At 41.2% G+C, this 21,598-nt stretch overlaps 2 protein-coding genes across 5 annotated transcripts in view; one reads left to right on the forward strand and one right to left on the reverse strand.

Annotated features, from left to right (window-relative positions):
- Positions 1-21,598, reverse strand: part of LOC117385624 (phosphatase and actin regulator 1-like) — a 97,856-nt gene that overhangs the window by 57,996 nt on the left and 18,262 nt on the right. The window contains exons 1-2 of one of the 3 annotated variants that reach the window (XM_055228547.1): positions 7,567-8,212; positions 4,879-5,043 (exon numbers count right to left, since the gene is read on the reverse strand). In XM_055228547.1, coding sequence (XP_055084522.1) covers positions 4,879-5,043; positions 7,567-7,894 — 493 coding nt within the window. In that variant the 5' untranslated portion in view covers positions 7,895-8,212. Of the gene's footprint in view, positions 1-4,878; positions 5,044-7,566; positions 8,213-21,598 lie in introns of those variants that run through there. The other 2 variants (XM_055228548.1, XM_055228549.1) reach the window with 2 other exon arrangements.
- On the forward strand, positions 13,580-20,878 carry LOC117385490 (zinc finger protein 429-like). Of its 2 annotated transcripts, none has more exons than XM_055228540.1 (7): positions 13,580-13,724; positions 13,875-14,074; positions 14,162-14,263; positions 15,759-15,854; positions 15,921-16,025; positions 16,104-16,224; positions 17,709-20,878. In XM_055228540.1, the coding sequence occupies exons 1-7, from the start codon at positions 13,700-13,702 to the stop codon at positions 19,391-19,393; spliced, it is 2,334 nt and encodes a 777-aa protein (XP_055084515.1). In that variant the 5' UTR covers positions 13,580-13,699; the 3' UTR covers positions 19,394-20,878. The 2 variants fall into 2 exon arrangements, with proteins under 2 accessions (XP_055084515.1, XP_033838671.1); XM_033982780.2 differs by having other exon boundaries at positions 16,104-16,209.

Genomic DNA, 21,598 nt, shown 5'->3' on the forward strand with positions numbered 1-21,598 from the left:
CGATCACATGTTGGAGAGTTTTATGAGGTCACGGGTTTGTTTCTCTGAGCAAACGGTAAATATATAAATTGCCTTTCCGCTTTAAGCGTCTTGCCGAAGGACACGACGACAGAATTTATGTGTGGGAGCTGGAATCGCACTGCCAACCTGTGAGTAAGCCTGTTTTTTTTTTTATTTTCCTTTGCACTAATGACACAATTTTGGTTATTTTTCTGTACTATGAGATTCGAGCTGAGTTATGAACTTCCATGACTCATTATAGACACAAACCAACGACTTAAGTGTTGCATTTTGTTATTTATTTATTAATTTACTGCAGCTCAGGTTTTGTTAACAATACTGTACATTAAAAATACTATTTCTGCTTCACAGTTTGGTTTCAATATCATCGTTTATCGTCTATATTCACCTCGTACTTCAAAATACTTTACTGTGACAGGCCTAATTATGGGTCAGTGGATCTGTCCGCTCAAGAGTGGGATTCGAATCACCAAACTTCAGATCAGTGGGCAAAAACTCGACCAACTACTCCATACTATGGCCCAATTTGTGATTTCAAATGCCCCGTCTCGCAATGACTTCAACAAAACTTCAACCAAAGAACTTGAACCAGCAGAAATCTCTTCGTTTTATCCAGTTTTTGTTCCGTTTGTGTTGATGCAGTACACAAATATTACCGTATTTTCCGGACTGTATATTTCATAGTTTGTCCGGGGGTGCGACTTATACTCAGATGCGACGTATATGTGAACATTTAAATATATAATTTCACTGAACATTTAAAATTTCAACATTACAGTCATTTAAAAAAGACATCTGAGAAACACTGAACAAAAACAGTTTAGCAGGGAGCGGGCGCTTAGCAACGCTGTCAATCAAACCTGTTGCTAACGCTAACAGGAGCGACCTCGGGGAAAGAAGGACCTGATTTGTCTGTTATTAATGTTCATATCTTGATTTACAGACACAATAGTGAAATAAAAACCCCAGGATCATGTAGAGGGTTAATACGAACATTTAAGACCGAAACGACGAGTCTGAAGCAGCAGAGACAGAGAGAGAGGACACGGTTTAAAAAACAAACAACAACAACAAAAAACTCAAAATAATAAGTAAAAAAAATTATAATAAATATAACTAAAAAAACAAACAAACTCAAAATATATATATAAAAAACAACTCAAAATAACTAAAAAAATAAAGAAAATAAACTAAAAAAGAGAAAAAAAAACTCAAAATCATAAGTAAAAAATATAATAAATATAACAAAAAAAACAAACTCAAAATATAAAAAATAAAGTCAAAATAACAAAAAAAAAACAACTCAAAATAAAATGAAAAAACAACTCAAAATAACAAAAAAAAGAAAATAAACTAAAAAAAACAACAACCCAACAACCTCAAAATAACAAAAAAAATAAAGAAAATAAACTAAAAAAGAGAAAAAAACTCAAAATCATAAGTAAAAAAATATAATAAATATAACTAAAAAAACAAACTCAAAATATAAAAAAACTACTCAAAATATAAAAAACAACTCAAAATAACTAAAAATAAAATACAGAAAATACACAAAAAAGAGAAAAAAACTCAAAATAAAAAATATAATAAATATAACAAAAAAAACAAACTCAAAATATAAAAAAATAAAGTCAAAATAAAAAAAAACCCCAACTCAAAATAAAATGAAAAAACTCAAAATAACAAAAAAAAAAGAAAATAAACTAAAACAACCCAACAACCTCAAAATAACAAAAAAAAAAACAAAAAACAAAAAAAAAAACCACCCAAAAAAACCCTCAAAGTGACAAAAATAGAATAAAATAATAATAATTAAAAATAATCTCAAAATAACTCAAAAAAATTAACTCCAGGATCATGTAGAGGGTTAATACAAACATTTAAGACCAGAATGAGTCTGACAGCAGCAGTCGATGGAGCCGGAAGTGCGCAGATGATCACTTCCTGTTTGGAGCGCGGCGGCTAGCAGGTTAGCTATGTCTGTTTATATACACACAGTCTATGACACAAACACAGTCCCAGAGCAAAGAATATTACAGACTGGTACGAAGAGCCACAATCAAATCATTTTATATTTGATTATACAAAATTATCCGAAAATAAATCCAAAATCTTAAACAGTAACATGCTAACTCAACAGAGCCTTTAAATGAGCGTCCACCGTCTCTTTCCGTGTCTGTCGCCGTCGCACAGACCAGGCCTTACGGCGACGCTCCGTCCTACTGTTGCCCCTGACAACGCCCGATCCAGCATCAAACAGGCCTGCGAGCGCAAAACTCACAACACTGCACTTTTTTTTCCAATCACCCCAGAGACTAAAAACAAGCTCTGATGATTTAGCTGAAGGAAAGTCCGTTTAAATAAGACAGAGTTACGCAGGGAGAGGACTGACCGGCTGCAGCAGAGCGTCGTTTGTCGGCGATTAGCGTCATGTGACAGGGGTCGAGATGTTTAACCAGGTAAAGGGTAAAGTATTCGTAAAGACGGAGCATACGACAAAGTGAGTAGTGCGTTACATTCCATACACATCCTCTTTTTGGACTAAACGTTGCAGACTTTGTGATTAAAGCGTTATAATTATACAGGGCGTTCATGAAGTCGCTTTACGATTTTAAAACTTAATTACACAGACAATTGATAAGCTATATTCATTATATTCATCGTTCTGTTGTACCCAGCGGTTATAAAAGTTTTTAAATCACATTGCAATTTTGTATTTCAGGAATTTTATTGATTAAAGAGGCATCTGTCTGAGTGAAACATTAAGCGATGGCTACTTTGACCTTTTGACTGAATGTGGCGCCTTCTATCTATATCTTTTTTAACTTTATTCATGGCCTTATTTGTATTTATAAGAGCTATATTTCTATTATTATCTATTATTTATGTTGCACTTTATCACTGAAGAAAGTTCGTAGTTTGTGAGTTGTGTTCTTCTGATTCTGATTCCGATCCCGAGTTCCTCAAACGTTTCCAGACCGTTGGATGGATCATTTCCGTGGATCTCACACCTCTGGATTTGTTTCTATGGACCTGTGCTGAAGATATTGTGTTTTGAACAAAGATACGTGACATTTCTGGACTAAAGCCAAAGATACAGATGCGATTGAACCATAAATGAGGCTCAGCTACAGCGAAACACCACAAGAAATCCAGTCTGGTCTTGATGTGCTTTGTTCCACTAATGGAGCTCATATAGAGGTGGATTAAATGAGGTCAAACACTATGGAAACCACTGAGTACAACAGAACAAGTCTGAGTAAGATATCTGATCAACTGCCTTTGTAATGCTTTTTTTTTTTATTATAAAGAGATTTTATGGACGCCCTGTAGATTTAAAGTCCCAATTTGTAATAAGTTTGGCCCCGTTTTACAGTTGTCCGTCACAATATCACGGTTCACCTTTCACGGTCTCGCTGTTTCATGGGTTTTTCAGTGCAATTTCACATGATTTTTTGAATGTGCATTGTGTCGTGCGTCCTGATTGGCTGTTGGACTGTAGACCATTGTGTTGTGCGTCCTGATTGGCTGTTGGACTGTAGACCATTGTGTCGTGCGTCCTGATTGGCTGTTGGACTGTAGACCATTGTGTCGTGCGTCCTGATTGGCTGTTGGACTGTAGACCATTGTGTCCTGCGTCCTGATTGGCTGTTGGACTGTAGACCATTGTGTCGTGCGTCCTGATTGGCTGTTGGACTGTAGACCATTGTCCATCAGTCTCCTCCGTGCCGTGTCTCCTGTCCAGTACAGAATGTGTTCAGACAAATTTACATAAACGTTGGATCTCAGTGTGACTCTGAAGTGCTGTACGTTTGCAATTTGTTTTCTCCCCGACAAAACCCACAATGTCGATGAAACGTTCTGCACCGACAAAGACGCCGACGAAGGTTTGAACTTTGAGAGAGTTTAAACGAGAGAGAAATGTGAGAAAATGTTAACGCCTGTGTGAGAAAAGTGTATAAAGTGTGTGGTGAGGGGTTTTACAGACAAAAACAGAGAGAATAATTACAACGTCTATGTCTTCTGTTGCTATAGCGACCTAACCACGCTGAATACAGGAAACGCAGGGTTTAAACTTGACGAACACAGCTGTCTCGCTTCATTATTTACCAATTTTAGTATTTAAATATCACGTAACAATAAGAGATGTACCAAATATCGTGATACAGCATCATCAAAAGGTCTCACAATAATATTAAGGGCTTTTACAGTATATCAAATGATAAGTCTCTTTGTTTAAATGTTTGTTTTACTGCAGCAAACAGAGGGAACTACATAGACCATGATCCTTTGCTCCATTTCAATGCAGACTTTTCCATCTTAATTCACTTTTCATCACTTTTCCATGTTAATTCTTTGGACTATGGCAGGAATATGGCACTAAAGGCTTGTCAAGGCTTTTTAAAAAGGAAAAAAAAGTGTAATTTCCTCCAATTCTTTTAGTATCTCCACAATATCGCAATAAATATGACAATACCATACGAAAATATCTGCATATAGTCACAGTTATTCTGAATAATTTTGCAGTCCTAGCGCACTTTATTTTAATCAAGAAAAACCCACTACAAAATATTAATCGTGTAAATAAAAAAACATATATAAACACAGAAAAATAGAAGAACAAATAGCTGAGTCAGGCCTTCACAACAATTAAGATCTTACGCAAACATATAGACCACACAAATCAAAAATGTTAGATTTCGGGACACAAAATCTCCCAAAACTGCACCATAAAGTCGCCTGCATTGCCATAAAGTCTAGCAAGCGTGATAAAAATAGCAAAGAGCTCTGTATTCACCCCACGGCAGCCCCTGAACATGTACAACACGTCTGAACGCTCGCTCGAGTGGATCGTACCTGCTGAGGTCTGCTTGAACTTCTCGCTCTTCTTCTTCCTCCATTTCCAGGGCTTCAGGAGGCGGCCCAGAGTGGCGAACTTGCTCCGACGGCGAATGGGCGGCGTGTGGGTGCCAGTCAGCAGGGCCTCTGAGCGCATGGTGGCAAATCGCTCTGCTTCTTCAGCTGAGAGAGAGAAAAAAAGAAGAAGAGGAGGAGAAGGGGGACGGTCAGATCTGGTGGAGACGAAGGAGCAGAGGAGGTGGGGAGTGTGGTACAGGCAAGAAATGCACTGCACAACAGACAGGAAAGACACGAGTTTTGTCCCAATACTGATATTTTTCCCTAGATTATTCCCACGTAGAGCTGAGATAACAATATTTGCTCTTTTCCACGTATCAGCTACCGCCGTTCACCAGCAGGGGGGGATATTTTGAACATTTTCGTGCAAAATTATGTGAGTACACAGCTCTCTTTTGGATGTGAGTGGGTGGATGGGCTGTGGGGGAGTTTGTAGTGAATTTAAAATGACAGAATATGGGGGAAATCATCCAAATTTGTCATTGGTTTCTTTGGATTAAACCAGCCATGTTCAACCTACGGCCCAGGGCCCAAATGCGGCACGCAGACCAATTTTTCTCGGCCCATATTACTTTTCACAAGTATTTTTTTTACTGCAAGTTTTGAAAATCTACTTTGATAAAGCCCATATCAAATATTTAGTGTGTCCCTTTGAGGATATAAGCATGAATAAAGGTCAGGTGGCTCATTCTAACCTGTTATAAATGCACGCGTGATGTTTGGGCACACTGCGATTAAACTGTATCTGGATTGGCATCGGACATAAAAAAAACATCGGTCAGTCTTTCCAAGGAGTTCTTTTAAGGACTTGTCATAACTTTGGTGCATTGTCCTGCTTAAATTTGCGATAAAAATAAACTTAAATCACTAACCGCTCCCTCTAACTGACCAGCGTCTTCTGTGTGTTTGCATTGACAGAATTCTTTGACTTTAAAAATGTGTTACGTTTCTTTTCTGGAGCGTTTGCCACTTGCTTGTCTCCATGGAAACATTTCACAGAGTATGGCATTAAATGATTCAACCCGTGTTCATGGACAAGCAGGTAGCACCAGTTCGAGTTACTTAGCGTGTTTTAGTTCCACTTTAAGCACAAAAATACTAGAGAAAGTAGAGATCTGATGAGCCGAGCCTCGGGGAGCGCGGCTGCTCTTAATGACTGCTTTGTTGTCAGTGTCGTCTCGTTGCATCACAGCTTCACTCTATTCTCTGAAGTACATGTAGAGGTGCCTTTTTGAATGACGACGTTACGTTCACTGTAATGGGCTTTGCAAACACAGAGCTGTCAGTGCACACAGTCCACACCTCCTCAGGGCACAGGCAGAACATGCAAACAGTGTGACAGTAATACAGACTTAACCAGTCCCACCACGCTCCATTATGTGGACGCTCTGCCGCCTCAAAGGCAACTTTCTACTGGTCCTGCCGCCACACCAGTCTATAAATAGAGCTGCAGCCAATACTCACTGAAGCCGATAGATCCCAGTGACTTCATTATTCGTCCCAAACACAGACATCTTCAACCATCTCAGCACAAGCTGCTAATGACCGCGTGTGGCCCGGAGAGCAGGGCGCATGATCCCGCACAGAAATAGACCGTCTCTTGTGTAATGAGCATGCTTCTAATTATGAGGACGTTGTTTGCATACAAAGATGGCTGAGCGGTGATGTAATGACAAGAAACTCAACCACTCACATATTTCACATTTCACAGAACATCATCAGACGTGTGCAGGACGTGTGCAGGACGTGTGCAGGACGTGTGCAGGACGTGTGCAGGACATGTGCAGGACGTGTGCAGGACACATCTACATTTAAACAGTGACCCATCAGCTCCATGAGGCCGTGTGCACCGAGGACACAACAGGTAGCACCATGATCAGAAGTTCCACCGCAGCACAGCTCTGTACCACACTGACCTACTTAAAGAGACGCACACAACAACAGGCCTACGGCGAGTTACAGCAGGCTACAGACACCTACAGACACCTACAGCAGGCTGCAGAAACCTACAGCAGGCTGCAGAGCAACCTCCAGAACATCCTGCAGATCCCTGTATCACACTGACCCACTTAAAGAAACACACAACAACAGGCCTACGGCGACTTACAGCAGCCTACAGGGACCTGCAGGGATCAGGCCTAATGCCTGTAGGACATCTGTGAGCAGAGAGTACCCCTCTGTGAGTGCGAGCAGAGGGGTACTCTGTGCAGAGTACCCTGTGAGCAGAGTACCCCTCTGCTCAGAGAGCACCCTGTGAGCAGAGCAGAGAGTACCCCTCAATGCATGCAGAGCACCCTGTGAGCATAGAGAACCCCTGTGCTCACAGAGTACCCCTCTCTCCTCACAGAGTACCCCTCTCTCCTCACAGAGTACCCCTCTCCCCTCACAGAGTACCCCTCTCTCCTCACAGAGTACCCCTCTCTCCTCAGAGTACCCCTCTCTCCTCACAGAGTACCCCTATCTCCTCACAGAGTACCCCTCTCTCCCCTCAGAGTACCTCTCTCCCCTCACAGAGTACCCCTCTCCCCTCAGAGTACCTCTCTCTCCTCACAGAGTACCCCTCTCTCCTCAGAGTACCCCTCTCCCCTCAGAGTACCGCAGGACTCGGCTCCTGGAGCCTGGACTCACCGTCTTGAGTGTCGTTGCCGCGGCTGCAGTTGCTGCAGATGTGCTTTATCTCTTTGCCGATGGCACAGTGGAGGGTGAACGGCATGTTGGAGGTGGAGGTGGTGTTGGTGGTGTTGGTGTTGGTGGTGTTGTTGTTGTGGTGGTGCTGCGGAGGTTTGTCGTGTCCTTTCTTGTTGCTCAGAGACATGATTTTGACCAGGCTGAACGCTTTTTTCTTCGGTTTTTCCACGGCCACGGGCGTGTTTTCGCGGCAGCCCGTGGCAAACCAAGTGCCGTGCATGAAGGTGGGCGCGGGGTCCACCGTGGGGTAATGGGCCGTTCTGAACATCGCCACGGAAAAAAACAACACGGAGCGCGCGGGTGGCGTGGATTACAAACGCAGAGCCATCAGTCCGGTCCTACCTGCCCCGCAGCGCAGCGTCAGGACTCCTCTGCTCCCCACGCACCTCCCCACGCGCCTCCTCACGCACCCCCTCACGCGCCTCCTCTACCTGGAAACACTCCGTGCAGCGCGCGGACATACGCAGCGCAAAAACAGAGAAAACAAGAGAAAAATGAGCCAGCCCCAGATCCAAGCGCGTAGAACACCGCACACTGCACACGCTCCTCTCCACGGCCGTGGACTGCAGTCAGGAGGTTGTAGCTTATCCACGATTAGAGGAACAGAGCAGCGCGCGCCGCTCATTGGCTGCTGCGCGCGCGCCTGTAATAGGCCAAAGAGAAGAAAGGCCTGGACTCGACAACAAGCACCAATGAGACACAAATATGAGACACAAATGCACCGCTCTGTGCTGCATGTACAGGACTGTGCTTTAGGAGTAGTATTTTTATAAAGTATTATTTTGAGTATTTGCCAAGAGATGATTTTGTTCAAAGTTGATTCTGGGCAGAGACATTGTCTTAATCTATAGACCAGTTTCAAAGGCTCATATTACTCTGTTTCTGATCTGTTCTGATGTTGTTTCCTCATCACAAACACCTGGAGTCGAGTTTTATTCTCACGTTTAACTTAGAAAAGTGACAGAAAAACTAACACTTGATGACATCACAAGGTGGAACAGAGCATTTTGAGCTTTGGAGATGTTACAGACTAATAATAAAAGTGCTACTCAAACAATGTGTGTGTGTGTGTGGGGGGGGGTGTGGGGGTGTGTGTGTGTGTGTGTATCATCATCATCTTTATTTGTTTCACACATTTCTGTCTTAAATCCACAAAAGCAAATCAAAGAACAAAGTCTGAAAAAGGAAAAGGCAGAAGCCTGAGCCCAGGATGTTACACCTTTTATACTAAACATGAAGAACTGCTGTATTCAACAGTGTATACAATATATACAGTGTGTATATGTATGTGTGTATATGTATGTGTGTATGTGTGTTTGTGTATATATGTGTATGTGTATATATTTGTATATGTGTATATATTTGTATATGTGTATGTGTGTGTATATGTGTATATGTGTATGTTGTGTATGTGTGTTTAGGTGTTTGTGTATGTGTGTTTGTGTATGTGTGTATATGTATATGTGTGTGTGTATGTGTGTATATGTGTATGTGTAGTCGTGCGCAGCCATTCAGGCTCGTGCACAGACGTTCAGGCTCGTGCGCAGACGTTCAGGCTCGTGCGCAGACGTTCAGGCTCGTGCGCAGACGTTCAGGCTCGTGCGCAGACGTTCAGACTCGTGCGCAGACGTTCAGACTCGTGCGCAGACCTGGTGCAGTGTTTTTTTTAAATGCAGACGTGATATTTTGAGCCTGTGTCAAAGGTTAAAGGATGAAAAAGGCTTAACCTCGGCCTCAGGCGACACAGCGCGGAGAGGAACACATTTGTTTGTTAATGTTCTTTTCAAACTTTAGTGACACATAATAAAACAAACACTTCACTGATTTGAAGGTTGCCGGTTTGAATCCCGCTCTCGACATAAACATCATTTGTTGAGTCTGGTCCTGATGAGGTGATGAGAGCGAATGAAACCAAGTGTTCATTTTAACATCAAATCCATTTCTCCCACTGTCTACATTTATCAGCAGAAAGTCTATCACAGATTTCACTGAGAGCTATAATAATAATATAATAATAATAATAATAATAATAATAATAATAATAATAGAAATAATAATAATAATAATAGTAATAATAATAATATAATAATAATAGAAATAATAATAATAATAATAATAGAGATAATAATAATATTAATAATAATAATAATAATAATAATAATAATAATAATAATAATAGAGATAATAATAATAATAATAATAATAATAATAATAATAATAATAATAATAATAATAATAATAATAATTTGGACAAGAGGGATTTTTCAGATTTATTCATTTTGTGTGAAAATACTTGGGTGAAATTAAAAGTATAACATGAAAAAAAAATCTACTGAAGTAAAAGTATTAAAGCACAAGTTTTAAAATGTACTTATAGAGTAAAAAGTATTATTATAGTAAAGTATTTCACGCAGATTTTGAGATCTACTAAAGCTTCAAATGCGGTGATTTTGATAAAGAGTTGAGATTTTTTCTAGCTATTTTTGTTCTTGTGTTTGGATGTTTTTCTGTTTAAAATAGATCCTCCAGAATTTAAGAAAGTAGAAAGTACAGATACTGCTCTCAAATGTACTGAAGTAAAAGTACAGATATCTAAAAATGTTCCTTAAGTACAGTAATTTGCTGCTTTAACTTAGGTTTTTTCCACCGCTGAAACGTTACCCAAACACGCTTCAGTAAATCCTAAAAAGTCAACTCCAGATACACTTTGGATCGCTTCTATCACCACTGACCACCAGGGTGCGCTCTTCACAGACGTTGCCATTTCCTCAGAGCTCATCGTCTAAATGTTTTTCCATCATATCATCGCGCTGCGTGAGACCCGGTTTCTTTGTCTTATGAGATTATTTACAGGACTCACGCTGTTAAAGCCCAGACCGGGTCGTTTCCCGTCTGTGGGATTAGAGCAGTGACGTTATGCAACATGTCGAGCCATTTGAGCCGCGGACGAGGAAACGTTTAAGATGATTCTGTACAATTTATCACCGAATCACTGAGATGATCACGGAAAGACTCTGGACTGGTTTTACTCGACATCGCCGTTAGAGCGGTCAGATCCACCGTCACACAGGTTGTCGGTGCGATTCCAGCTCCCACAGAGGAATACTGACATTGTGTCTTTGGGCAAAACACTTCGCCCCCAGTGTCTGCGTACTCTGGTGTGAATGTGTGAGTGAATCTGCCTCGAACTTTCACCAAACACTCGCACAAATTAGTCACTGCGATGAGTTTAAAAGCGCTCACAGACCAGAGGAGAGTTTGGTGAAGGTAAAAGATTAAAGTTAACTAGCAAGCTAACCTGGATTTCCTGCTTATCGAACAATAAAACGTGTTATAATTCAGTACAGACATCACTTTGACCAGTTGTTTTTGTGTTTATCTGAACAACATCAGACTGAAAACATCCGGAACGACACAACTACAACAGACACAAGAACAGAACAAACATAAGGTAACGTGCAGTGGCTCTATTTCTTTCTTTAATGATCAAACTTACGTGCAGTGGCTCTATTTCCTTCTTTAATGATCAAACTTACGTGCAGTGGCTCTATTTCCTTCTTTAATAGTCAAACTTACGTGCAGTGGCTCTATTTCCTTCTTAAATGATCAAACTTACGTGCAGTGGCTCTATTTCCTTCTTTGACTCATTTCTTCGTGTGTTTTTCATGATGAGGCTGTGTGTGATGTTCAAAATCAAAACTCGTGTTTTCTTCAGCGCAGAATCTTTCCCCACGTCTGTCTCACTTTTGTGTTTACTGTTAGAGAGCGCCCCCCGGTGGACGTTAGCCAGTAAAAGTCTATAAATCAGCCGCTCCGTTGTATTGACCGCAGGGTTCAAACGTGGAGGGAAAAGTAGCGGCTCATAGTCCAAAATGTACGGTAGTTTCGGTTTTTAAAATAATATGTTCTTCTTCTTCTTCTTCTTCTGAAAGTCGACGCTTCGCTGTGATTGACCAATAGGAGGCGCACGGAAACAGATTCTTGTGTTTGTGTCTCCGTCGCACAAAAACTGTTGGATTTTGTTTCTCGACGATGACTCCAACACTCTGACTCCAACAATAAACGATGACTAATCTGCCAGTAAAAAGCCTGTGGTATTTAAAAATAATATCCACAAACAAATTCCATGATCTGGTTTCCATGGAAATAGAGCAATTAATGCAAAAACGATCGTACTATTTCTGAGTGACCAGAGCAAAGTCACAGCTTCTATAGAAAAAAAGATGCAAACTACACAACAAAACTATAATATGATAAAAGACAAACTATAATCTGTGTGAAGCTGGAGAAAAAACTAAGTGCACAGAAAAACACTGAAAATGAAACAGATGCAGACGAAAAGATGCAAGAAAATAAAAGAAAATAAAAGAGTCTGTGCAGCAGAGACAGGTTAAACTCGTCTCATTACAGATGCAGATCTTTTATAAAACTATTTCCTCCACAGCCTCAAAGCCCCAGACACACAAACCAACTCAGGATGTTTGAAAAATGTGAAAGGATTTTGCAAAATAACCGACGGGTTGAAAGATTTAACAATGACTTTAAAAAGTGTCAGTTTTAATCAGCAAAATGTGACAAAGGAGCTGAGAGAAACTGTAAACCAACAGAAGGACAATGGCTCCACCTGGTGGCGGAGGAGTGTTACAGGTAAAACTGAGGATCAGGAATTTAGACCAGAAATAAATAAAAGTGTCACTGTGTCTGAAGGACCAGGCCTCTGCCTCCAGACAATAAAAACAAATCTGTTTCCTACTTTGCCTAAAAACACCAGAGTTTCTGTAAAAAGCCTGAGCAGAAACATGAGCCTGAAACAGACACAGCTTCAGTTTCAGTTTCCCTTGAGGCGCCTGATGTGACAAAGACAATAAACAGAAGAAACAGACTGTAAACTATAAATATGAACCATCAGGAGACCAGGACCCGCGAGACCAGGACCTGCCCCGGGACCCGGACCTGAGAGACCAGGACCCACGAGACCAGGACCTGCCCTGGGACCAGGACCCACGAGACCAGGACCCGAGAGACCAGGACCCGAGAGACCAGGACTTGTCCCGGACCAGGACGTGTCTATAAAATCCTCCTGTGTCTCATATAAAATGTCTGATGTAAAACTGTGGGTTTACATTTGTCCAAGTCCCACCAGCCTGAAATAAGATGAGACTCATTCTCAGACTCAGACTCAAACTGCAGCTATGTCAGTGTCGTCAGGGTTACAGCGCCCCCGAGTGACTCAAATGTTTAATTACAAGAAAAATAGAAGGTGAGCTACAGCACAGGTGCTCCTCTCTGCTCCTCTCTCCTCTGCTCCTCCTCTCTCCTCCCCCTCTCTCCTCCTCTCCTCTGCTTCTCTCTCCTCCTCTGCACCTCTCTCTTCCTCTGCTCCTCTCTCCTCCTCCTCTCCTTCTCTCTCCTCCTCTCCTCCTCTGCTCCTCTCTCCTCTGCTCCTCTCTACATCTGTATTTACTCAGAAAAATAATTCTTAAATTCTAATTGTTAAAGTGATTTTTTTTAGGATGAGACAGTTCTATAATTATTAGACACATTAAGTCATTTCTGATCATTTTGAACATGATAAAAGTGCAGTGAGTGTCCAGCAGGGGGCAGGACAGAGCACAGCACAAACGTCTCTGATTAAGTTCCACAAATAACGATGTCATGTTTGTGAAAATTGTTGTAGAACTGATTCTTATTTGTTTATTAAATTCATGTTTGTATTTTACTCCAAACGTCCATTACACTTGTACATTTAATCAAAGTTTATTTTATTTCCCACCATGTTATTCATATCACACATATTTGAAACTATCATCAGTTTTTTTTTTTTTTTTTAATTATTATTATTATGTCTGCTCAAATAAACAATATTCATTCATTCATTCTCTCAGGACGCACAGGGAGGATCAGTCCAGCAGGGGGCGCGCTGCTTCTCTCTGCGCGTTTAAACCTAAACCTCAGAGCACTGAAGGAGAGCGGGCTGGAGAATGGCGTCATGCTCCTGTGACAGATCTGCAGACCCCACAATCCCCTGGTTTAGTGGCGGCGTGAGGCGCGTGGGGTCGAGTCTCTGGACACGATGAGCGCGCCGCAGCCTGGACCCTGTAAGTGCGGCTCATCTGCGCAGAAATGGAGTCACTGAACAGTATCAGCCTGTAACTCTGCTGCTCTGAGCTCGAGTGCATGTGTCCAGGTTGTTTATTTGTGTTTGTCTGTGTTTGTTTGTTATAACGCGCGTGTTTTTTTTGCGTCAGGTGCGCTGTCTCTGCGCTCTCTCCGCCTCCTCGTGTCTCCTCTGCGCCTCACGTGTGCGGCTCTGTGGGGGATCGCGCGGCAGAGAGCGGTGGAGCACTACGGGCTGCTGGAGGACTTTATCTCCACCCTGCACCGCGCCATCCCGGGTTTGCTCAGCCCCTCGGAGCGGGTGCGCATCAGCCTGGGTTTACGCGCAAAGGTGACGCACGGAAAACGAATTTAAATGCGCTAAAAAATGTCTAAAATGATCAAACCCTCGCGTGATTTCCTCTGTGTTCTCTCTCAGGTGGTGTTGGACATGTGTAGGAGGGATGGAGGAGGCTGTAGGCAACATCTGGAGCCTGAGCTGAGGAGGATGGAGGAACTCGTCCTGGAGCTGGAGGAGGAGGTCTGTAGGTCTGTCTGTTTACGTTTATGCCACTGCAGACCTACGTTAAGTCGTTTATGAGAAGTTTAGACCTGTCACGATAACATATGTTGACGTTTGATACATCGCTTGAGTAAATATAGACGTAAACGATGATATTGAAACCCAAAAGCCGATTTAAACCACAAAAACTAACGATACTACAGCTTTAGTGGCTACGTTAGTCGTTAGTTTTCATCTGTAATGAGTCAAAACTTTCTCGTTCTGACGCAGCTCGTGTAGAATCAGGGAAATAACAAAAAACAAGATGGAAAAATGGTGAAATAAACAAGTGATTTAATGAACAGGAGTGTAAAAAGTGAAGTAAACAAAAGGAAATGTGCAAAGGGTGAAATAAAAGAGTGACAAAGGTGAAGTTTGTCTGTGGAAATCCTCAGTCGTCCAGGTTTGATCCACAAAAAAAGACAAAGTTAAATCTGTAAAACTGGACAAATTGCTGCTTCTTCAGTTCTGGTCAGATTACTCCTGGACACTGCCTTATATCTGTCTGAAGGAGGCGCTAACGACACTGAAACTGTAAACGTATTGTCTCCAGTTTCAGGTTAAACGACTCTATTCAACCTTTAACAACCAGAACTTGGACGAGCAGCGAAACGTCTTCACTCCTGCGACGTTTTGTCCAGTTTTACAGATTTAACTTCGTCATTTGTTGTGGATCAAACCTGGACGACTGAGGATTTCCACAGACAAACTTCACCTTTGTCACTCTTTTCTTTCACCCTTTGCACATTTCCTTTTGTTTACTTCACCTTTCACACTCCTGTTCGTTAAATTACTTGTTTATTTCACCTTTTTTCCATCTTGGTTTTTGTTAATTCTTTGATTCTACACGAGCTGCGTCAGAACAAAACCGAAAAAGGTTGAATGAGGAACTTTTGACTCATTACAGATGCAAAATAACAACTAAAGTAGCCACTAAAGCTGTAGTATCGTTTGTTTTTTGTGGTTTAAATCGTTTTTTGGGTTTCAGTATTATCGTTTACTTCTATATTTCCTTCAGCGATGCGTCAAACTTCAGTCTTTGGAAAGGTAAAGTTTAATTAAGAATCAATTTTACAATAACATGACTAATTCTTGACAAATAAACGGGGTCGAGTGTCTCAGAACAGAGTCGCTTTCACGTTACGACGAAAGAGACACATAAAAATGGCGTTGGATATTCGTAAATGGGAGGAGGCAGCTGCAGGTGAGACACGGGATTGGCCAGGTGCGAAAACAGTCGTCCAATCAGCAGCGAGGACTCACACAGACAGGGTTTCATGGGGGAAAGGGACAGATTCAGATGCAACTTAAACATGACGGGGAAATACAAACAAAAGAGAAGAACTTGACGCTTAAATCTGATCATTTCGCCCAAAAATTACCAAAATTCTAACTGTACACATGATGATATTGACCCAAAATAACAGGCCTGCATGTAGCATTAACAAATTATTATTGTTTTTGCATTCTAAAGGACTCCGGAGCAAAGACGAAAGCTTCATTTGACCGTTTTTCCAAGTTCGTTTTCTCGCTGCTGGATGATCCACATGAAAAAGACGCGTTTCTCCAGGTCAGTCTCTGTGTTCATGTTTGTTTGATGCACATTCGATGCTAAATCCAACTGTTTCTCTTTCAGAAAACCTCAGAATTCGACCTTAAGTTTGACTCGTCCCTGCAGAATCTCGTAAGAAATTTACTGCTGCATTTGGAGAATCTGCTCCCTGTGCCCAGTCTGGAGCACGTGAGTTATTTTAGTCGTGTTTATGATCGACTGAACATGTGGAAATAACTCCCCGTCAAACTTTTTCTGCTCGTGTAGACGTCACGGTGGCTCGGGCTGTGTCCTTCAGTCTTAAAAGAGTGTGAGGACATTTTGAACGAACCGGACCCTCTCCACGAGCTCATCCAGCAACAGAAACACAACTGTACGTTTCCAATAGGTAACAATGACATTATCGCTTAAATTACACTAAAATGAAGCTGTTAACGTTTAAATGTCCCATATTACGCAAAAAAAACTGTCTCTTTTGAGCTTTAACCTCCTAAGACTCTGGCGTTTTCGTGGCTTTATTAATTTTTCTTTGTTATTTTGGCTGATTGGACCTGATGAGTGTAAAAACAAAGAATTAAAATGATGTCCACATATGAGGACATTCGTTCTACAGCAACATTTTTCCGGAGTAAAAACAAAATGAGGAGCAACAATTGTACCTCATTTGAAGAGCAGGAGACATGGGCCTTTTCTAAACTTGCATTTACAGTGGTCCGTCATTTATCTCGGGGGTTACGTTCTAAAAATCTGCTTTATTTTTACAATTTAATTTTTATATCTATTTTTTTCTATTTTTTTATTAATTTATTTTTATTACTATTTATTTTTATTATTTATTTATATTTTTTCATTTTATTTTTACAATTTAATTTTTATATATATTTTTTGTATTTTTTAAATTTTTATTACTATTTATTTTTATTATTTATTTATTTGTATTTTTTTGCTTTATTTTTACAATAGGCAAAATCAGCTTTATTTTTTACATTATTCTCTATGTTTTTGTCTGTAAAACCCCTCACCACACACTTTATACACTTTTCTCACACAGGTTTAAACTCTCTCAAAGTTCAAACCTTCGTAGGCGTCTTTGTCGGTGCAGAACGTTTCATCGACATTGTGGGTTTTGTCGGGGAGAAAACAAATTGCAAACGTACAGCACTTCAGAGTCACACTGAGATCCAACGTTTATGTAAATTTGTCTGAACACATTCTGTACTGGACAGGAGACACGGCACGGAGGAGACTGATGGACAATGGTCTACAGTCCAACAGCCAATCAGGACGCAGGACACAATGGTCTACAGTCCAACAGCCAATCAGGACGCACGACACAATGCACGCTCATACACTGGGGAAAAAAAACGTATAAAACTGCACAAAAAAATCAGCGAAAGAGTGAGATGAACCGCGATATAGCGAGGGACAACTGTACACCAGGACTTTGTAGAGAAAAAAAAAAATTGTATTGTGGCTTCGACAAACACAAAAATGTGTCGGAGGTTTAAACCAGGTGGTGTTACCGCCTCAAAAACAGACCTGGAGTTGTGTTTTTTCATTCACACATGTTTGAGTCACACTTTATTATTCGTCTGTAACATCTCCAAAGCTCAAAATGCGACGTTCCACCTTGTGATGTCATGAAGTAGCAGTTTTTCGAGTTAGTACAACACAGTATTTTCTGTTTGAGAGAAGAACTGCTGTAAATCTACAGGGTTTGTGCGTTAAACGTGTGTAAATGAAACAAACAAAAACACAACTCCAGGTCTGTTTGTGACGAGCAAACGACATCAGAACATCAAAAAAAACAAAAACGGCGTAATTCGGGCTCTTTAACGTCGTGATGTCATTAACTGGTTCGTGTTTCAACAGGTCACTTCGTCGAAGACTTTTTCTCCGGCGTCTCCGGTTCCACGGACGAACAAAGTGAAACTAAAACCACACAGCTCCAAAGCTCGGACGCACGGGGGGACGAAGCTCAGACGGAGGAGGGAGTCCCGTCTGTGGAAGTCACTCTGTCGTTTGACGATGACGACGATGAAGACGAGTATACGATGGACTATAACCACGAGTATCAGCGACCGTCTGTCTGCGCGAAGTCCTCCAGATGCCCTGCCTGTGGTCTGACGTTTGATAATCCTTCTTTACTCAGCAAACACAGCGTCTCAGGAGATTGTATCGAAGAAAACGCGGTTTTTCAGGTCGATTTGGATTCGGACGCTTTGAGATCAGAGCACGAGCCCCTGACCGTAGACGCTGATGTCGTTCCAAAGCGCCGCGGTTACACTGACCACATAGTTTGCCTGTTGTGTGGTCAGATCTACACGTTAAAGACTTTACTGGAACATCAGAAGGTCTGCGTGGTGAGATACGAGCGGGAGAAACGGGCTGCGGCTGCGATGCGTGTGGAGTACGCGCAAAAACGTCGAGATCAGGGATTCAAACCGTGTATAGTCGTCGTTGGACGTTTATCTTCCAGCCGTGAAATCGCTCAGGACAAGACGTGTAAGTTCTCATCTAAAGAACGTTCAAAAGCTTCTGTCCAAAGACGCCTTTTCCCCAAAAATCGAGAAATGCCAGTGCTAAAAAATAACCTTTACTCCATTTTGATTCAACCTTGCAACTTAAACTCTTCGAAGAACAACACCGAGACAGAATCCGGTTCCCAAAGACGAGAATCGGAGAACAGCGCGTGCACGAAACCCATGAAATGTACGCTCTGTGACCAAACGTTCTCCAAAACCCTGCTCATGAAAAGACATTATTTCAACATTCACCGCGTCAAAGGCTCGTATCAGTGTCCGTCCTGTAAAAGAAGCTTCGTTCGACTGTGCGACATGGTCAAACATCACCAGAACAAGCGTCTCGTCGAGTGCGAGACGTGCAGAAGATGCTTTACGAAACTAACCGTTCTAAAAAAGCACAAAACGCAGTACAACAACACCTGCGCGACGCCACACATCTGCGAAACCTGCGGGAAGCCGTGTTTGACCGCCGGAGTCCTCAAACAACACCGCAACGTGCACCGGGTTAAAAACGAGCAAACCGTTTGTACGTACTGCGGTAAAAAGTTCAGCTCGAAGTTTTGTCTGCGGGTGCACATGAACAGACACACCGGCGGATTCCCGTGTCCCATCTGCCCCAAAGTTTTTTACCAAAAGACGTGCCTGAAACGCCACGTGAACAAACACAACGGACTGGAGCCGTACCTCTGCGACGTCTGCGGGAAAGGCTGGGCGACTCCCGCGTACCTCAGGATCCACATGGTCACGCACACGGAGGACCGCCCCTTTAAATGTGACCGGTGTGACATGTCGTTTAAGAGGGAGGTTAATCTGAAATGTCACTTCACCAGTAAACACACGGATCTCCGGCCGTACGTGTGCAGCGTCTGCGGAGCGGCGTACAAACACAGCAGTATGCTTTATGAACACGTGATGAAACACACGGGAGTCCCACGCCACGTCTGTCCCAAGTGCGGCAGCGGGTTCGCGCGGAAGTATCAGCTGAGAATGCACAGAGAGAAGCGGTGCGCGGACAGAAAACAGGTTAGCTAGGTCAGACCCAGAAAAGAAAAGACGACGTTAGCTAGGCCCAACACAGAAATGATGTTGTTAGTTAGACCTGACGCATAAAAAACGCTGTTAGCTAGGTTCGGCACAGAAAAGATGTTGTTAGCTAGGCCCGACGCAAAAAAGAAAAGATGTCGTTAGCTTGGCCCGACACAGAAATGATGTTGTTAGTTAGACCTGACACATAAAAAACACCGTTAGCTAGGCTCGGCACAGAAAATATGTCGTTAGCTAGGCTCGGCACCCAAAAGAAAAGACGACGTTAGCTAGGCCCAACCCAGAAAAGAAAAGACGTCGTTAGCTAGGCTCGGCACCCAAAAGAAAAGACGACGTTAGCTAGGCCCAACCCAGAAAAGAAAAGACGTCGTTAGCTAGGCCCAACACAGAAATGACGTTGTTAGTTAGACCTGACACATAAAAAACGCTGTTAGCTAGGCCCCGACACAGAAAAAATGGTGTTAGCTCGGCCTGACGCAGTAACGTCTTCAAAAAAAAAACATGATATCGATACTGTGTCATTAAATTAAACTATATATTTAGATATTTTTTATACACCTTTAATAACCAGATTGTTTCATATCAGATAAATACAGATATAAATGATGTTGTTCAAAGATGTTTTTTTTTTTTTTTTATTTTAAGTTTGTCGTATTTACAGATGATGGGACACAGGGTGAGACAAATGTTCTAAAATTACACAAAAACATTTAATCCAAGGCAATAATCTAAAAATCCTTTGGCATAAATATAAAAACTATTTTCTAGATGAATAATAACATTTTTTCCACATTATCATCACTTCAGTTCCATATTTAATTGTTTTTCTATCATTTTAAATCGTTTATGCTGCACTAGTTTTGCCTTTTAGTTTTGCACTTTAAGAGTTGTGATTTTGGTAGAAAAATAAAATAAAAATGTTTTGTTTATTTCAGATTATTGTGTTTCATTCTGTCGTTTTTGTTGCTGCTCATAGTTTTAACAATATTGTAAATTTAAAAAAGATCACTGGGATCATTCTGCTTTTGTGTTGATGTTTAAGAGGGGTTTTGAGTCATTTTGAGTTCTTTTTTTATTTTGAGTTCTTTTTTTTTTAGTTATTTTTATTATACTTTTTGTTATTTTGAGTTTTTTTTAGTTTATTCTCTTTATTGTTATTATTTTGAGTATTTTTTGTTATTTAAGAGGGTTTTTTTAGTTATTTTTATTATACTTTTTGTTATTTTGAGGTTTTTTTTGTTTATTCTCTTTTATTATTTTGAGTATTTTTTGTTATTTAAGAGTTTTTTTTGTTATTTTTTATTATTTTTTTTGCTTTTGTGTTGATGTAGTTTCAATTCTTAAACTTTGTCAAGACTTTATTTTTGTTTGTTCTAGGTTTGTTTTTAGCTGATATTTTTGTTTGTATTCTGTGATTTCTGCCTGTTACGTTAATTTATCATAATAAAACTGACCAGAACACGTCACAGATGAATGCCGTTGTCGTGTCCTCGTGCAAAACACTTCACCGACCTCGCCCTCGTTCAGAAAATATTCATAAAGTTTAGCGTCAGAGCTTGTCGTTATTAAAAGTTTACGCACGATTGTTTGTTTACGTGTGATAATTATACAGTTTTGTGACCTTATCAACCGGGAAAAACAATCTCCACATAATGTTCTGCTTCTGATTTAACAAAATGCCTCGACAGCTCCCTGCTATTTATCCTTTTTTCACTCCCTTACATAACCGTCTGGCATATTTAAAGAGGCTCTATGTCACTTTTATGGAGAGGGGAGGGGCTTGTCTCCATGGAGATTTCCCCAGATTCTACAGTGTGATGAAAATGGTCGACAAGAACCGGTTTTGTAATCACAAACGGTGTAAAGAAGCGTTCAGCTCCAGTCAAATGAAGCTCGTCGACGCTAGAGCAGGTTCATCATAGCAACCAAAGAGCCAATCCTGAGCGAGGCTGTTGAAGGTAACGCCCCTTTCAGCACCAGCACAGCTGGTTTAGCAGAGAGCGGGCGCTTAGCAACGCTGTCAATCAAACCTGTTGCTAACGCTAACAGGAGTGACCTCGGGGAAAGAAGGACCTGATTTGTCTGTTATTAATGTTCATATCTTGATTTACAGACACAAAAGTGAAATAAAAACCCCAGGATCATGTAGAGGGTTAATACGAACATTTAAGACCAAAATGAGTCTGAAGGACA

Source organism: Periophthalmus magnuspinnatus, chromosome 17 (assembly GCF_009829125.3).
Source record: "Periophthalmus magnuspinnatus isolate fPerMag1 chromosome 17, fPerMag1.2.pri, whole genome shotgun sequence".
Classification (NCBI taxonomy): domain Eukaryota; kingdom Metazoa; phylum Chordata; class Actinopteri; order Gobiiformes; family Gobiidae; genus Periophthalmus; species Periophthalmus magnuspinnatus.